This window comes from Rhea americana, unplaced genomic scaffold, assembly GCF_003343005.1.
Source record: "Rhea americana isolate MKP2758 unplaced genomic scaffold, rheAme1 scaffold_21, whole genome shotgun sequence".
NCBI classification, from domain to species: Eukaryota; Metazoa; Chordata; class Aves; order Rheiformes; family Rheidae; genus Rhea; species Rhea americana.
The window spans coordinates 4,532,054-4,549,378 of record NW_028186258.1 but is presented as its reverse complement, the minus strand read 5'-3'; the positions used below and the strand labels follow the sequence as shown (position 1 = coordinate 4,549,378).

Here is a 17,325-nt window from a genome sequence, read left to right as displayed (position 1 = left end):
ACATCTGTCCTTGTTCACTCAGATTGTCTTAGCCTTTGCACCATCTGACTCACCCTTCAGTGTTCAGATGGGCAGCTGTACAGTCCCAGACGGGGAAGCAGAGTCACACTTAGCATTCTGAAGAAAAAAGAAATAGACTTTTTCCTGTTTGTCATGATCAGCGAAGAAATTCCTGCACCTGAGAGGGGCCGTGTTCTCTGTCTCATTGACTCTAGTTAATTCTGGCCCTCATCTGTCTTCTGCTGGAGGAAGAAGGAACTTGGACTGTAAGTGGAAGTAAGCGGCAACATAGGTTTAGACCAAACTTACCAGCATTAAAATATGTGTCTGTCTTGCATTTAGTTGTAAGAAAAAGAGAGAGAAAAAAAAAAACCCTTCAGGAACAGATACAATAGTTTGGAGAGCTAGTACAGAAATCTGAGAACTGCCACACACAGCTCGAGTGCCAGAGGGCTCTGGAATAAAGCTGATAAGAGAGCTGAAGAGGCTGTAGAAGCTGTCATTGTAGACAGCTGAATATTATGAGCAAAGATCTGACAGCTGAGAGATGATGTGACAGTGCTGAGCATAGGAGAACTGGAATACGAGATGCTGTCAATAAAGGTTTAGGATCTGAAAGCTGAGAGTGCCCAAAATGTGCTGAAGTTGGGACACTGAACTGAACACATGCCACACACACACTTGCTAGGCAATTGCACTGGCAAGGTACAGCACATAAGGCTGAACTGAGGGGGTTATTGAACTGAACTACTGAATTGTCAGTAGTTGCCGAGAATTGTTACTCCTTGCTGATCTCTACTTCTCCAGTTCTCAGTAGGATGTCTGCTAGTAACAGTGGGCTGTTTTTCCTTACCAGTATATCAAAATTGTTGTTTAATAAATCAGAGATGTTTTACGACTTCATTTCAATTGTACACTATGCGGAGAAAATATTTTACATGCTATAAATCCCATTTCTAAACTTGAAATATGATTTGTGGTGGTGCTGCTATATTTGCCTGTTTGGGGTAGTTTGAAAGGAAGTATTTCATTGAAAGCCGCAGGCCATGGATAGCATTTGCAGGATTTCATTACAATCAGCTGCTTTTCCATCAATGTCACTTCCACTTATTTAGCAAATGGTAATCTGGTGTTAGGAACAGCACATAAGGACTGCATTCCCCAAGGCTGATGACCTTATCTGCAATTCTAGTTGCATTCTAACATACAGTAACCACATCTTGAGACCCAACCTCTTGGAACAGCTTCATAGCATAAATCCTTTTTGACATATACATAATATTACCCTCACTGAATATTTGCCTTCTAATAGTAACTTTTAATGTATTTTGAATAAAGTCCTGTTTCCAGTAAACGAATGTAGCTTTGATTAGCAACATACAGATATGCTTTGGTCTCCTGGTCTTTAAGTGGCCTTTTTATCACTGTAACTTTTCATTAGTTGGATCTTCTCTTTGATCTTAAGTGCTATGAATAACAAGTAACAGGTAACAAGAACAAGTTTATTACTACTCCTATCCTGGCTGAAAATTTAAAACACTGCCTAAGAGGTAATGAACTTTTCTCAGGCTAGCTTAAAGAGCTGTGGCACAGAAGCAAGGTACTTGAATTTTACTGCCATTTTCCCCAATCTTTTTTCTCTTTTAACTTGTTAACTTTAATGGAAAAAAAATCAGCAAATCTGGGGGAAATGTTTCAACAAACGAGTCTTCCTTGRAGATTTTCCTATCACTAAAGGACCTAACCCTGTAAAGGCTTATGTACTGATTGAGTTTTACAGAGTATGTATGAATTGCCATGTTTGATATAAATGACACTCTTAACAGATTATGAATTTAAGRATATGCATGAGTCTCTGCAGGATCAAAGGGTAGATAAGCTCAACTAGGCAGCTAGCTGCCGTTACCTCAGCAAACCCAGCAATGTCTTACATTTTTCTTCTTAAAATACACATACTACCTTTGGAGACACTAGTGAGGGAAAAAAAAAAAAAAAAAAAAAAAAAAAAAAGCACAGGCAGAGGATACACCATTTGAAAAAGCAAAGTGTGTCTAAATACATATGACATTGTGAAATTATATGATCTGGTTAAAATATCATGCTAATTTAGCTTTTTTTTTCTCAATTATAAAGCATCATTACAACGGGGAAACAAATCTCTGTTCCCATGAAGTTACTGAAAAAAATAAATAATCCTCAGTGCCCATTCACATCAAACCATTTCTACTGTAAATTCACAGTGCTGACCAGGTATTTCCAGGGAGAGCACGAGCAGGTAGATGCTATTGCCAACATGCTCCCATGGTATTTGAAGGTCTCCTTACTCCACCAAGTGGTCACCCACTTCACTGCATTTCTGTCACCAGACAAAGAGAATGCAGGTGCTGGACAGCTGCCATAGGGTAGCAAGGCGAGGCTGCTATGTTTGGCACCATAATCATCTGCCAAACAAAGGTGAATGAATGGCATGGGATAAAGCAGGCTTTCTTCTTGTCCCAAAGTCCTACAGTCTTATGAATGCCTGGGACCAAACCTCTCTGGTTTTGGTATGTTCCAGCAGCCTCCGATGCTGCCTTGATTTAGAGAGAGGGCAGTAGCCATCAGCTTTTCTCTGAAGAGCTCCAAGCAGTGCAGAAGACTTCCATTTGCCTCAATTAAAATGTGTGATGGTACCTGGCAGCCTCCTGCATGCTAGAAACCACCAAAAGAAAACATCCAACAGCAAACAAGTCCCTAGGTCAATTCTGTCCCTCTGTGCTTCACCAAGAGACCACCAGCCTTTGTTTCTTCAAAGGATACTCTGGGTACAACCAGATATTTAATACTCTTACTTGTTCTATATAGCTGAGAACTTGGGAGGGGACTGGAAATAGTTCTGGATATGAAAAATTCAACTGAGTAAAAGTGAGGCCTAGTGTACTTGCTACAGTCAACTTATTTTCAAATTCTACCCCCAAAAGAACTCTTGTCAAAAGACAAGCAACTATTCTGCTCTGGCTCTAACAAGCAAAGAACATTAACAGAGCTCAGCCCTGACTCACCTACAGCTTGTTAACACTTGAGAGTGCACCAGCCAGCATATTTTGCTTAAGGTAACTCACCCATAGAGCTCACACACTATGTGAACTGTTCAGTAAGTTGTCCCTCACTCTTAAGATGCTTCATATAAAACCAGTTTCTAAAATGTCACTTATTTTACCCTTTTCAAGGTAGACTGCACAACTGAGTAGATAAGTTCCATCTGTGATTTTAGTATATTTGACTACAAGGAATGTAATTCCCATATACTGCTGGATTTAGCAATGAGATCTGAGACATAATAATAAAATTAGAACACGATACACCATGCTAAAGCCAAACAGTGATTACTTGTTGTGTCTCAAGACAGACTGTATGAACTAAATCCAAGTCTGCTGACTAATAGGAGATAAAGGACAGCACAAAAATATTTATGCAAGAGAATGTAGGTGCAACATTGTTAATGCTACAACCATCAGTGGACCAAATTAGCTTTAGGGCTAATGGCAATGAGCCTACTTTGACTGTTTCAATGACAGTCTGCAACCAGCTCACTTGAAAAGAAACAGTCTAGAAAAGAACATTTTAGGAACAGAGAAGCACTTAGAAAAGCAGCTCAATCAGGCTGGTCATAGCAGCCTTTCTAATTGCCTTAAAAWTTTGATTATGGAAGGAATTATCAAATCTATTGGCTGCAGCTTGCACATGGAGTTATTCCAGCTCTCTCTCATGCTTAGATGATTGATAGCATTTTAAAACCTACATTGGTCTATTCATTATGGTGTCTACCTATGACTTTTGATACGGAAACTGAGAACAAAATTAGGGGCGTGGAGAGAAATGAGCTCCTGAATTTGAATCGGGTTCACCAGGACACGTCAGCAATACTATGGTTTTTGCCTCCCTGTGATACAGTCGCTCTGGTCTTGTTGCTCAAGTCTTCTATGGATCTGCACTTGCCTTTGCCTAAATGACATCCAAGTGAGTGTTTTGGATGAGCAAGTTTTATGTTCGAAAGCCCAGCCAGGCTGAGAGGGCACTTTGGATTCAAATCTGTGCAATATGCTAGCTGGAGATACTGAACAGCAGAGCCACAGTGCGACATTTGGTATCTCCATGCTTTTAGCCTTCGGAGACCTCCAACCCTCCTACAGCATTGTAGCCACAAAGTAAACAGAAAACCAACGCACAAACAGAGGCTAGTAAGCACACTTGGTCCTCAAGAAGAGCTAAGGCTACTCATTAACTATTAAATCTATCATACAGCAAATATCAAACAGTTTGCAGAGAAACTTTGCACAAGAACTTTGTGCTCTACTCAAATTATTACTATGCTTTCCCTCACTGTCTCTAGGTCAGATAAACTGCTACTCCTTTCACTGAATCCCCATTTGGAAAAAACACGAGCATACCCCAGAGTTTAGAAGTGACACACACAAATTGCACTGCCATACAGCAGAATGTTTACAGGATAATGGACATAACATGACAATGAAGAAGTGCTCCAAGATTTCCATCTTGCCTCAGTAGTATAGACCTCCTTTTGTTGTGGCTTTGAATCTCAAGATAAGCAATGTTGCAACATTTCAAAAATGTTCACCTTCAAAAAAAAAAAACAAAACAAAACAAAAACAAAAGACACCACAAAGTACATCTATCCGCCCACTGCTAATCCTCAAACTTCAAAGGCATGAAGGTCACACTCCCAAGCTCCCTTTAGAAACAGCTTATGTGATTCACTCTTCCCRCAGTAAAAACATCTCATACCACATGAGTTGCATTAGACACAGGTATGGTGCCTATGATACCCCTCTGGTAGCAAACACGCCAGGCYTCTTGCCTCCCGTGTTCACCTGTCCCCACCAGCCTCTCAAGCTGTACTGCATGGGTACAGCTATCCACTATCCTCTATGTCCCACTGGCTGTGAAGGGAGACAGACGACAACACTTGTTTATTACGTGGTGAATGGCTTTTAGATTTCTTTCCTAGGTTTTGAAAAAATGTGCAGAGAACTACAGAGACAAAATTGTTTATGCGGGAGAGGCAGTGCTGAATTATTGATCTTTAACACCGTTGATTTGTTTCCATGGAAATTATCCTCAACTGATGGTGAGCAAAATAAGCCAGTGGCTCCTATGCTACCTATGCAATCAAAACCTGCAGCTGTAGATAGAAAAATGTTGGGCTGTCTTCCTTTTGGCTATTCCTACATCTATAAAATACATACATACATACATACATATATATATATATATATATATATCATTAATATTTAGCATGATTCAGTCTAACAGATTTGCCAAGTGACAGCCCTTATCTGCAAATAGCATACTGCATGAAATCAAAATGGACAAAGTATATACTGCTAATCAGATACACAGTAGGATTCAAATTCCTTTCAAAGGAACATATTTCCTCAGCATCTGCTGGACAGGTGACCTACCTTTGTGGTGATCTAGAGCTGTTATACAACAGTTAGCCTTTGGTGAAATAAAAGGAAGAAGTTCTCCTTGATATTAAAGGACTACTGCTTRTTTGGTGTTTGCATTTAAATTGATGCTATTTAAAGTATTTTGCCTATGGKGTCAGACTTCTAATATACTTAGATTTGTCTTATCCCCTAAAACAAGTCATTAGCACAAGCCTTCTCCAAATGTCTTCCTGCCCCCACCTCCTAAACTGATTCTTTGCCAACAAAAGAATCTGCAGAAACTAAAAAAGCAGTATGAGAAACAGGTGTATCAGGCCTATCACAAGCTCTAGGCCATATGAGTGAACATCCCATTTGACAGAAAAGCATAGGAATAGCTATGCTGCTTTCTGAAGAAACTTTCTCAATTCTTTCCCTCTACCATGCCCTATAGCRTTAATTATTTAGGCATAATGCAATATATTCTATATAAAATATCAGGACTCAGAGCTACAAGTCAAATAAACTGTCCAGGTTTACTTACTTYCTCAGCAAATTATTTTAAAATATTCCAAGAATGCACGTTTCCATACCTCTAGAACCCTTCTCATTCTTGCTCATCTAATATTCAATCAGGAAGAACAGAAAAAAATGCGGTTTGGTCCTGTCTGGCCATTCTGAGGTGCCCCTCAACCTGTGGAGGAGCGTATTCTCTGGAGGCAATGAGACAGGCTCCAGTCCTCAGTGCACATGTTCCTCATCACGCGATGCAGTCACACAGCAGAGCACAATCCTGGGCCATTCCCTCTCTTTTGAGTGTGACTGCATCTGCTCCCATTGGCAGGGACTTTGCATTGCAAAGCCAAGACAGAAGAGAGCAGATTTTCAGGCACTGAAATCAACTTGATGTCCAAGAGAGAGGACTTAAACAAAACCTACTGAATTTATTGAAAATTTTGTCTTTWAAAAAAATCTAGATTTGCATTGCCAAAGTTCACATGAATACAGCTCAAGCAGAAAAAAAGGAAAAGGGAAGGCAATTATTAGGTACCGATACTCCAGCTGCTGGGTGACTGCGTATGTGTTTACATAGCATTATGACTCAGTCCTTGCTAAGCCAACATTATTAAACATTTCGTGACAGTTTCAGTTGCTGGAGAAATTAGAAGGTTGCTATTTATTTAGGATTCTGACAACTGGAACAAGCTGTTGTGCCTCCTACAGACACAGATAAAGACCAGTCACTTTGTGCTCCAAAGCAGAGGTCAAATGATGTTTGATCAAGTCTTCTCTTGACATTATACTGTTAAAAAAGTTGTAACATTATAGGTCGGCAAGACTTGGTCTAGAAAAATATGGATAAAGATAYTGGTTCTAGCTTAAATATTTTCTTTTAAATATGGCTATTGTCTTCAAGAATTATTCTATTATTGCTAAAGTAATRCTCTTCTTTCCACTTTTAAGTTCAGAAGCTTGTCAGAGACTTTTATCCATTAGGACTCTCTTCTGCTCAGGAAGGTGTTACAGGGCTTCTGCTTCAGCACAAGGGAAAGCAGCAGCTCCTGTTGGATATGCTGTTAGATGTTACGGTTAAAGGCAAAATTTTGGTTGACGGTCATTAAAGAGAACAAAATGAAGAAGTAATTGGTCAGATGAGAAACGTCAAAGGTCATATCCTCCTCTAGGGATGTTTCTCTCTTTCCATAGCCTAGKAAGCCTGAATAGTCTTGGATCCTAACTCAGGCACCTCAGTGAGACAGGAAGGACTGTAAACCCTCCAGGGCAACTCTTCTATCCTGGCAGCTCCACATCTTCAGCTTCTAATCCAGCTGGATGACTCAAGCAGAGGCCTGAGGATGAAGGAAGGAATGTTTCACAGCTTAATGAAAACGGCTTGCTATCTGACAAGAAAATCAGCTTTAGTCAAGAAGCTTTCAGATAAGGGACCATTCATGGGAGGGCAGCATTTTACAAAAGCTTTTTTWAAAAAAAAAAGAAAAAAAAAATCCTTCCAGACAAAGGCAAAGGCTCTGAAAGCAAGTTGTTTATGACAATGGAGTTTCCACTGGAAGAGTCATTATGAGAAATATTAAGGCATCAAATCACAGCTTACAAATTCAAAAGCAACAAATCATTCAAGAAGAAACAGGCCTTTCCATAAAGGCTTGCATATATTATCAGCAAGATCAGAGGGAATACATGTCCGAATAGCACTCATTCCTCCTGCAGTTTATTCATTCTGGACTCGCATTCTGCAAAAACAGTGGCACTCAGCAAGAAGCCATACCAGCTGGCCTCCCCTTCCCTAGTGCTTCTGTTGGGTCACCATTCTGACCATTTTCAGCGCCATTTCTCCTTGATCAGATGGTACCTATCACAGGAATGAGAACATGTAGTAAGCAGCTGCGACAAAGAGGCAGACAGCAAGAACTAATACATTTATTTTTAATTTTTTTTAAGCTACCTTTCTTGCTGATAACAGTGTGTTCTACCCTAAGAAACTTACTACTTACCATGTGCCCAGCCTTAAGAATCCAGAAGAAAGCAAAGTTCTCATAGGTCTTGTGGAAAGCGGCTGTCTCAGTGGATTCTGGAGACACGTGGAGAGCCTTCCACCTTTGCCGGCTGAACTGATCCAAATTAGGCCACTTCAGTTTCCGAATCCATGCTTCCTGGCCTAATTTAGAGATAACAGAATTATGTTTGATTTTATACTGMTGTAGCCACTTGAGAGTCACAAGTCAGTCAGATCTCTACTGTATTAGACACTGACACAGTAGGATGAGTAGAAAGTCTCTAGGTATTCAGATTTTTAAAACAATTTTGCTATGCTTAGAAAATGACTAAGGCTGTGAACAATCCAGGACAAGCTGAAACAAACCAATGGAAGGGTGTGGGGGAAACAAAAAGTGAAAGTGTACGGTGTACGTGATTCATAATTGTTTTCTTACAGTTTGAYGAAGAAGCAAATATTGTTCCCTAAGTCTCAATCACAGACTTATGGAGATACGAGAATCACAGAATCATAGAATTGGTAAGGTTGGAAGGGACTTCTGGAGATCATCCAGTCCAACCCTCGAGCAAGTGGCCCATATGGGGACTGAACCCACAACCTTGGCATTATTAGCACCACACTAACCAACTGAGCTAAACCCACTCATATATCCATTGCCCTGCTTCTCCCTACAATCCAGCTGTGCTTTCAGCAGCAGCTGGATGGTTCCAGAAGCTTTTGTTTTCATGCTCTGTGTTAGTATCAGCAGTAGACAGGCTTGAGTAGAAACCAAGATGAATATACACCTTGTAGATGCTCTGTAGCCCTAGCAATTCTGAAATATTTCATTTTATTCCTCATACATCTTCTTGAATATTCTGCCATGGAGAAGAATCAGCCACACCATATTGGAAACCAAAAAAAGACATGTGCCACATAGGCCACTGATTCTCCGTTCTAGTCACTTAGCACGAAGAGCCTGGAAAGGCTGGCTGTCTTCAGGTGCCTGCCAGAGAAGGTGGCAGTCAAGACAGCAAAAAGATAACTAATTCCAGGACACCAAGGGAAAAAAGGTTGTTGTCTTTACCTGACCTCTGAGCTACTAGAGGAATTTAAACATTAACTGCAGCTCAATTTTAGCTCAAAATATGATAAATTGGAGCACCACTAACTGCTAATCTGTTTTGACAGCCTAAACACTGTTTCCTGAATTATTGATTGCTATGTTGTTCATGAAAGGCATTTGAATATYTAAGTGGGGAAAGAGATCCAAAGGATAAAGCCTTTCACAACACAGGAAGATGTGTGCGCTGCCTGTGACTGCAGATTATTARATCAACAGGAAAAAGCAAACAAAGAGTGCAGCAGTCTCACAGCATGAGGCATTCCAGCAATACTTGGCCTGGCCCCCAACCGCCACTTGATTATSAAGTCTGCGCCTTTGAAGCAACAAAGGACAAACAAAGCCCATGAACAGCCAACGCGTACAGGTGTCTACACACGTTACTGAGCAGCAGGCGTAGTCGCTCTTCAGCCACACCCTGCCCGACTAATTACCAGCTCCCTTGTTGCACCTCCCCATGCACCGGGGTTTCTGCTGTGGGCCACTCACTGAAGGCTGAGCTGTGTTCTGCACAAATCTATAGCAGGATACGGTTTTTGTCCCAGAGYACAGGGATTTCAAGGCAAGGCAGGAGAATAGAGGGCAGTCTCAACGTTCATCTATCCTCTCTCTTCGTTTATGAATGATTGTACGCATGCATTTATCTCTCCTAAAGAATTAGGAAAATTATTAGCTACCTAATTACTTATGGGCTTCACTGAAACAAAGCAATTACTGGTGTCGCAGATCCATTCCCCAGCTGTATAATGGGAGTAAAGGAACTGCCTCTCTCAGAGGGATGTAAAGATAACATTTTAAGAGCTATTCAGTTATGACTGARGTATTTAAGCATTGATGGTTGGACAGGAGATTTGCAGAAGAGATCCAGGTACAAGTGTGATTGGTGATCGCATGTTCTGCTCTTCGCATGTTCTGTTCCCAGCCCCTGACAAAAAGCCCCTTACCCATGGTGTCAACAATGAGATCCAGCTGCCCATTATAGACTGTAACATTGACATTAGCTGCCAAAAGCTGATCAACGATATCAATGACCGGTTTCATGAAGTCCTCAGCCATGTTTATGAAGACTTGTTTGGACTGACCTAGTTGGAGCCAGAAAGGAGAGAAAAAAAAACCATTTAACTGATAAAGAATGTCATACCCAAGGCTGGACACAAGCACTAGCTAAGGGTCCTGGTTTATGGCTGCACAAAAGCAAGCCCTAGCACACAGCACCAGTCAGCGATTTATCAGTTCGAGGAACTAGAGAACCAGAAACCAGCCACGCTCCCTCTGCAGCTCACACATCACAGTGGCACTTCTGGCTCCCGCTAAACACACAGGGTTGCTTTAATCAATCCCTTAACCTTTCCTTATTGTTTTACACCATCTCCCACACACCACAGAGCACTATGTGATGCCAGCTTTCTGGCAGGGAAGAACTGACAGGAATTCTTTCAACAAGGCTGAGTAACAAACAGAAACCAGCTGTTGAAACACAGGATCATCTTCCTCCACCCCCCCTTTTTTTTTAAAGCTTCTATGCTAAAAGGAGATACAAAGACTACAATGAGAAACAGAACTACATCTACTGTTACAGGCCTGCCCTGTTAAACACTTATTTTTAAGAATACAGCCTCCTCTCGGGCCCAAGGATAATGAGAATTTAATGTGACTGCTTACTGCAGACATCAAAGCATCTTCCTACAGATCGCAATACTGTGGAAGCCATACAGCACTTAAGAGATCCATGCTAGAAGACAGGAAAGTACCTCCCCATTTCACACAGTCTGGAATAATTTTTAGCTTCTTTCTGATAGGTCCATTCATAAAATCATATAGGCTGTCCTTATGCATGCTTTTGACATGGCGCTGATAAAGTCTAACTGAAAAGAAAGAAAATAATTTGATTAATGGCACATTTAGTCATCCTGCCTAGATAACAACCATCAGGGTTATAATCACATCTGTCAAATTCTTTCTAATGGAAATGCAACACCACAGAGGAAGATTTGCTTGTTTTTAAAATGTAAGGTTTCAGTAGAAACCACTGAAGTCAGTCCTTACTTAGGTTAGAAGATAATATGGGAAGAGCCCAACTCTCCATTTCTAGTTCTGGCTAATAATGCGCTTTTTTTCCAGGAAGCAACTTCTGCTTTAGCTGTTTGGCACAAATAATTCCTTCTTTTCAGCAGACCATTTTCGAGCTGCAGTGTTTTTTTTTACTTTTGAGAGTAAACTGTGCTGTTCACCTTCTCTGCTGAAGCCAACAGAAACAGAACAAGAGATTAAAAGAAACTGTAAATTCATTTATTTTCATGTTGATACATAAGGATCACTGATTAACAGTCTAATCAGACACCTTGCATGGATGAGATTCTTGTGTTCTAACTTGAAGACAGAAATGAAAGACATTAAGAGGAAGTAATTTAGAAATCATAGAACTATGCAGCAATTATACTAACTACTTCCTCAGAGTAATGCGTGCAGGATGTATAGGTGGAGGTGTAATCTACAGAAGGGTTGTTCCACATTCTGTTCAGAGAATCAACATTCTTTAGATTTGAAGGCCCCATTTTCAAGACGTGCTAAACCGAGGTTGTATCAGAGTTGAAGGTGTGGGAATGCAAACATAGGTCTCTCTTACTCGAGTATTTAAATACTACTTACTGAGATGGAGATTTTCTTGTTCATTTGCTTTGATTTGTGGAACATCCTTAGTCATGATGTTATAAAAGTTCACATTGTCTGTATTCTGAAAGCACAAGATAATTTCAGTAACACTGTAATAGAAATGTTTCTCAGATATGTGGAAYAGACTCCTTTCTGAAAAGGAAAATTAGTAAGGACTCTGCAACCTGCCTCTTGGCCTACATCTGAGGAAGATATTTATGGAAAAAAAACGGTTCTATATTTGCTTCGAGAAGTGGGGAAGGGTCTTCTCAAGTCTTCATTGTTCAGATACTGGCAGTGCCACATATGCTACTTACTTCTGTGAAATGGCTGTGAAACTACAAGGAGTCCTACAACCTGAAAATGGCTGTAGATTCTCCCTGCTCATTACAGAGAAAAGCTTTAGTGACAGCTGATGCTCTCAGTTGCAGAGAGAGATGCTCTTTCTGTTGTGCTACATCTGGCCTGATAAAGCCTGTTGCTCAACTCCCTCCAAACCTACAATTTTCAACCACCCAAACGCTTCCTCAAAAGAGTGSTGATCGGTATCAGTCATCTCTCTGTTGGAACTGCTGACATCTGCACAAGTCTAAGAATTGCAGACCGGCAGTTCTGATGCAGAGAGTAGACAGCCTGCATCCAAAGGAAGAAACGTGATTGGTGTTGCCATTAGAGAAGCTAYTCAGATTCCTGAGGCTCCCCTTTATTCACCTTCTGAATCTTTAATGTTCTGATGCATAAGTCAGAAATCAGCTTGCAATAGCTGGAGAAACTGAAGTGCCTGCTCCCTTATGGCTGTATTGCAGCTGGGAAAGGCAGACAGACATGCAGAGAAAGGCAAAACAGGAACCACAAGTTCTTCCAAAGTTCAACAGTTAGAACTGAAACCAAATACGCAAATATGCAAAGCACTATCACAAAATAAAATAAAAACAAGAGGGAGAGAATGAGAGAGAAAAAGGAAGCAGTTCTGGGATTAGTCTTATGGTTTTAGGAAAGCAGAGCCTTACTTGTACTAAAACACAAGAAAGAGTAAGATTTTGTAGCAACCCTCCAAAAGAAAAAATAAGAGTAAAAATATACCCAATTTTAAGCCAGGACTTGGTAAGTAACAAGATACATTTACGTACAATAACAGGACATTATTTGAAGTTCTTTCTGTCCTATGCGCCTATTTTACTTCTTTAAATAGAGAAATCTATGTTAACTTGAAATTTACGTCTTGCTGGATGCAGTTTTTAACAATCAGAACATACAATTTTCAAGGAGAGATGTCTTATTTAAGCTGAAACTTTTAGTCAGACTGCGGTGCTCAGTGAACAAATAACTCTTTTCTATCAGCACTGTCATAAATCATGTACTGGCTGAGCTGAGCAGGCAGGGAGATGGAGGATGCAAACCCATCCGGTACTCATAGAAAGYGTAACCTGAAGTTGTGTACCTCCACAAGCACCTTATTAACTTGGCCGTACTTATTAACATTGGTTGAAGAAGATCTCACCTCTTCAATGACACCTTCAGCCTTGCTCCAGAGCTCAGTGGCCAGTCCGTATTGATTTTTGTTTATTGCCACCATTATTTCTTTGGCAACAGCAGTCACCTCTGCTAGACCTTGATCATCAAGGAGAGACTGGAAGGCAAACACAGAGGAGGACAGTTTCACTTGTAATTCGATGTTAATTTCTCACTAACAATCTCCATGCATTAGGGTTTTTATACTGGCTAGGAGCTGACCTTAAAAAAAAATCAGCGTGCATCAATGTTATACTGTTTGCCAGTACAAGTTCAGAGCAACAAACACATGTTTAAGAAGATACTTACGGTGCTATAAAGGTAGGGTCCCCAAGACAGCACAGAATCTAGAGAAACACAACAAATTTCAAACATCTGAATTTCTGCAATAGTTTTCCTTTACTTTCCTTTTATTGTAGCATGAATGACTGTTACAAAAGTTTATGAAGATGAACTACCCAGTAAAAAGGTACTGTCAGCTCAGTTTAGCTCAAAGTTTATGTACCCCGGAGCAGATTCTTTTCACATCCTGAGAACCAATAAAACAACCACAATGCCATTAACTCCCTGTACATCAATCAGTGAAATTTATTTAAAGCAGCAGACAGAAGCTCTCAAAGTGTTTTGAACTCCAGCACTGCCACACAGTGCTAGAACATAGGGATACATCTGACAACACAATGGACATTGTCTGAACTGATCTATTTGCAAACACTACAGAAAAAAAATCTAGTTATAAAACAATTTTTCAAAACTAATTGATAAAGGCTCAAGGATCAGCTGATCCTTCTAAGAGGTAGGAGTTAGCTTGATACTCTCTCATGCCCCAGACAGTCTGTGGAGCCTGCCCTTGCAAATTGCACTGAAGGACCAAGAATCCTTCAGTTTGTTTTTTGTCCTCCACCAGACACACACCGTGTCTCCTCCAGGTCAAGGAGCACATCAGTTCCCAGCACAAGGCCTTCTTGTGAAAACAAACACACACTTCACTTTCAACATTTGGTGGCCACATTTTAAGAGAAGCACTCTCTTATCAAATACTTTAGAGGCTGTAGAGATTTGTAGGGACATTTTGCCACCACTCCACTTCAAATGCTAGTATGTTCCTTGCTGACTTTGCTCTCAGAGCTTTCATAATCTCTATGTGTTCTAAAGGTAGGTATGTTTGGTCACAGCTTGTAATGTTTAAATATTTCTTTTTGGTGTTTTGATTTAGTGGATCCTCTAGAGATTAATTCATGACTGGCATTTTYGAGATACCTATCGAACAATTAAAACAAACAACTAAAAAACAAAAATAAAAACCTCCCACAGTCTGAGGATTTTGAACATACCTAGAGGAGAAATCCATGAGTCTCCAAGAGCAACTCCAACAAAATTGCACTTTACGCTCCCTTTTTGAACTGCCTTGGTAAATCAGAGAAAAACAAAAAGCAACTTTTACTTGGATATTCACAACTCTAGAACTTAGTTCTCCTTAAGTACTTGTAGAACACTCATTGTAAGTGAAAAGCGAACTCCATCCTCCAACTACTTACCTTATGCAGCTCTAAAGCAATGCCAGCAGCCATTTTACCTCCGTAAGATTCAGAAAATATGTAGAATGGGATGGTCTGGAGAGAGACAACAACAAATCTGTTAGGCCGAGGGCACAACATACCCCCTATCCACCTTCCACGGCCCACAGACCCTGGGCTCTGGCTCTTTACCTCCCAGTATGAAACRCTGGATATTTTCTGATTCTAACTTGCAGGTCAGATTTCCACAGCTTCCTGGTGTAATTACTGGTGGAAGTTCTGAAGCAGGCACTTCAGTATTTTGGAACTAAAAACATCCCTGATCCTACATGCTCCTCCAATCACAAAGGGCACAATAATGCACCCTTTTGCTCATCTGCCACCCAAGACAGCAATTTGAAATACTACTTCTGAATTGTGGAAAACAGAAGGCACCGGTTATACCTGCAGCACCTCCCACCAGCTGTGTACCACCTCGTAGCAAACACTGCCAATCTAGAAGGCTGTTAATACCCTCTTTCTAGCACTTCACTAATTCCATTTGAGATCTGCTTAAAAGCAAAGCAAAACATGAGACTAAGCAAGAACTTAAATCACTTACCTGGAATTCTGTCCTAGACCTGAAGAATTCTCCAAGAAAAACCATCATATCACAGACTACTGCAGTAATGTTTTTGGCAAACAAACTACAGTCATCTACATAACTGAATCCAGTACCCACAGGATTATCCACAAACAGGATGCTGGCTGCCTGCAACTGTACAAGCAGAGAGCAGGTTTGCAAGAAAACTCAGTTCAACCACCAACAGCAGCAGAGTGTAGGTGAAAAGTTCGATTTTGCCAGCATAAATGTCTAACTGAGCCATTGAATCTCTGATTATGAAAGAACTTGCAGAAAAGGGAGGTGCATGTCTAACACCAGAGAAGGGTACAGGCAAGACTTCTGTCTGTTAGAATGTGAAGTAAAATACTAAATAATAAATTTTTGTTTTGGGTTTTTTTTGTCAGATTGCTATAGCAAATGCCTAGTTATATTGTTACAAACATACAAATAAAATCAAAATATCAGCACAGAGAGAGCTAACAGGGCTCAAAGCAGAAAGGCTCATAAATAAAGTAGTACAACACAAGATCTTTTGATTTGCCTGGTCTGCAAAGAAAGGCACCCAAAACTCCCAGTCATCTAAGGCATATCACCCATTCGATCCAGGGAACCACAGACTGACACAGGCTTAGACGACTGGTTGCTCAGAGCACATGAGCGTTCTGGTAAATAAACCTTTAATTTCCCTGGCAGCTGTAATTTGGTGCTGCCTGAAGATCATACTAGACTCATAATCGAGAGCCATTGGTTATACACCTGTATGCAGTAAAGCTATGATCTGAAATAATATCTTTCTAGAATTACCCTATTTTTGGTTTCCCAGCCAATTCCCAAATTTATTCACAAATTTATGCAAGTCCACACATTCTAAAAAACAAATCAATAGGCCTATTCTTCAGTTACTGGCAAGACTATTTATTTCAGCCATTTTACTAAGCACGTTATTTCAAGATGAAATATTGTAGTTCTATTGAATTTAAAATAAAAACTGCTCTGTGGGCATTTTTGCTTAGCAATCATCTGCTTCCACAAGCAACATGCATGCCTTTCAGTCAATAATTAGAGGCTGAACTCTTTGCTATACCCAGGTTGTATTTCTTGGTTTCATTTCTTTGTCTAATGGACCAATCTCTTCAAAGTTTCCAAATCCACAGCCTGAAGATCCTGGACCTCCCTATGGGGAAACACAAAATGAAAAATAAGTTAAAAGGCAGCGTGGTATGGATATGGGAGACAGGAAAATAATAAAAGAAATCCAGTAGAATGCCATATTTTAAATTTAAAAAATACCTTTTGCTTTACATACTAATTCCCCCCCCCCAAAAAAAAGGATTTCTTCCTCATTTTCTTTAATTACGTGCACACATGCTATTTCTGAAGGCAAAGATTTAAGAGGGAAGCAGTAACCCATTTGTGAAAGCATCTGATGAACCACATTACGCAAGCGCAATTCGAAAACCTTTCCCCTTAATACTGAATGCAGAAGTCGGCCACACGCCAACGACTGTAAGTCWCCGGTGTTATCAGGGCGCACAGCACATGCATTTCACCCTGAGGAATGAACCCAGAAGGAGAGCGACCGAGCCGCTTGTAGCTATATTCACCGCTGAGTTCTGAAACGCACCGCTGCGGGCGAACGTGGACCACGCACCGCTGCTTTTTATCACCTCCAGCCGAACGAGGCCAAGCGCTAACCAGCCACAGTCTCCCCTACTCGCTCTCACACAGAATTTTTTCCACGCCTCTACCCGTTCGGCTCCCTCCCCGCCGAGCCCTCCCGAGGCCACGGGCTCTCGGCGGGACAGGGCCGAGCGGCACGTCCCGGGCTGCCCCCCGCCGCGCCGCCCCCTCGGGCCCGGGCGGCGCCGGAGGCCGCAGCGCTCACCTGCAGCCAGAGGACGAGCGGCAGCTCCGCGAAGCCCTTGCCGGGGCTGTCGGCGTAGTAGAGCCACCAGAACATGTGGGCCTGGCGCCGCACCTGCACGTACCCCCAC

General features: G+C 41.1%; 1 protein-coding gene across 2 annotated transcripts; it reads right to left on the bottom strand.

Moving 5' to 3' along the window:
- Positions 1 to 6,353: 6,353 nt before the first annotated feature.
- On the bottom strand, positions 6,354 to 17,319 carry SCPEP1 (serine carboxypeptidase 1). Of its 2 annotated transcripts, XM_085304646.1 has the most exons (13): positions 17,217 to 17,319; positions 16,416 to 16,505; positions 15,329 to 15,484; positions 14,749 to 14,823; positions 14,545 to 14,617; positions 13,520 to 13,557; positions 13,200 to 13,328; positions 11,696 to 11,780; positions 10,798 to 10,911; positions 9,991 to 10,128; positions 7,943 to 8,106; positions 7,717 to 7,800; positions 6,354 to 7,279 (listed from the first exon to the last, which is right to left on the bottom strand). In XM_085304646.1, exons 1-12 carry the CDS (start codon positions 17,289 to 17,291, stop codon positions 7,735 to 7,737), a joined length of 1,203 nt encoding a protein of 400 aa, XP_085160772.1. In that variant the 5' UTR covers positions 17,292 to 17,319; the 3' UTR covers positions 6,354 to 7,279; positions 7,717 to 7,734. The 2 variants fall into 2 exon arrangements, with proteins under 2 accessions (XP_085160772.1, XP_085160771.1); XM_085304645.1 differs by having other exon boundaries at positions 6,354 to 7,800.
- Between the last annotated feature and the right edge of the window lie 6 nt (positions 17,320 to 17,325).

Coding starts and splice junctions, on each gene's coding strand:
- SCPEP1 (XM_085304645.1), bottom strand. CDS start 17,291: ATGTTCTGGTGGCTCTACTACGCCGACAGCCCCGGCAAGGGCTTCGCG. Junction 15,485..16,415: donor AACCAAGAAATACAACCTGG/GTATAGCAAAGA, acceptor CTGCTTGTACAG/TTGCAGGCAGCCAGCATCCT. Junction 10,129..10,797: donor AGACTGTGTGAAATGGGGAG/GTACTTTCCTGT, acceptor GGCTCCAACTAG/GTCAGTCCAAACAAGTCTTC.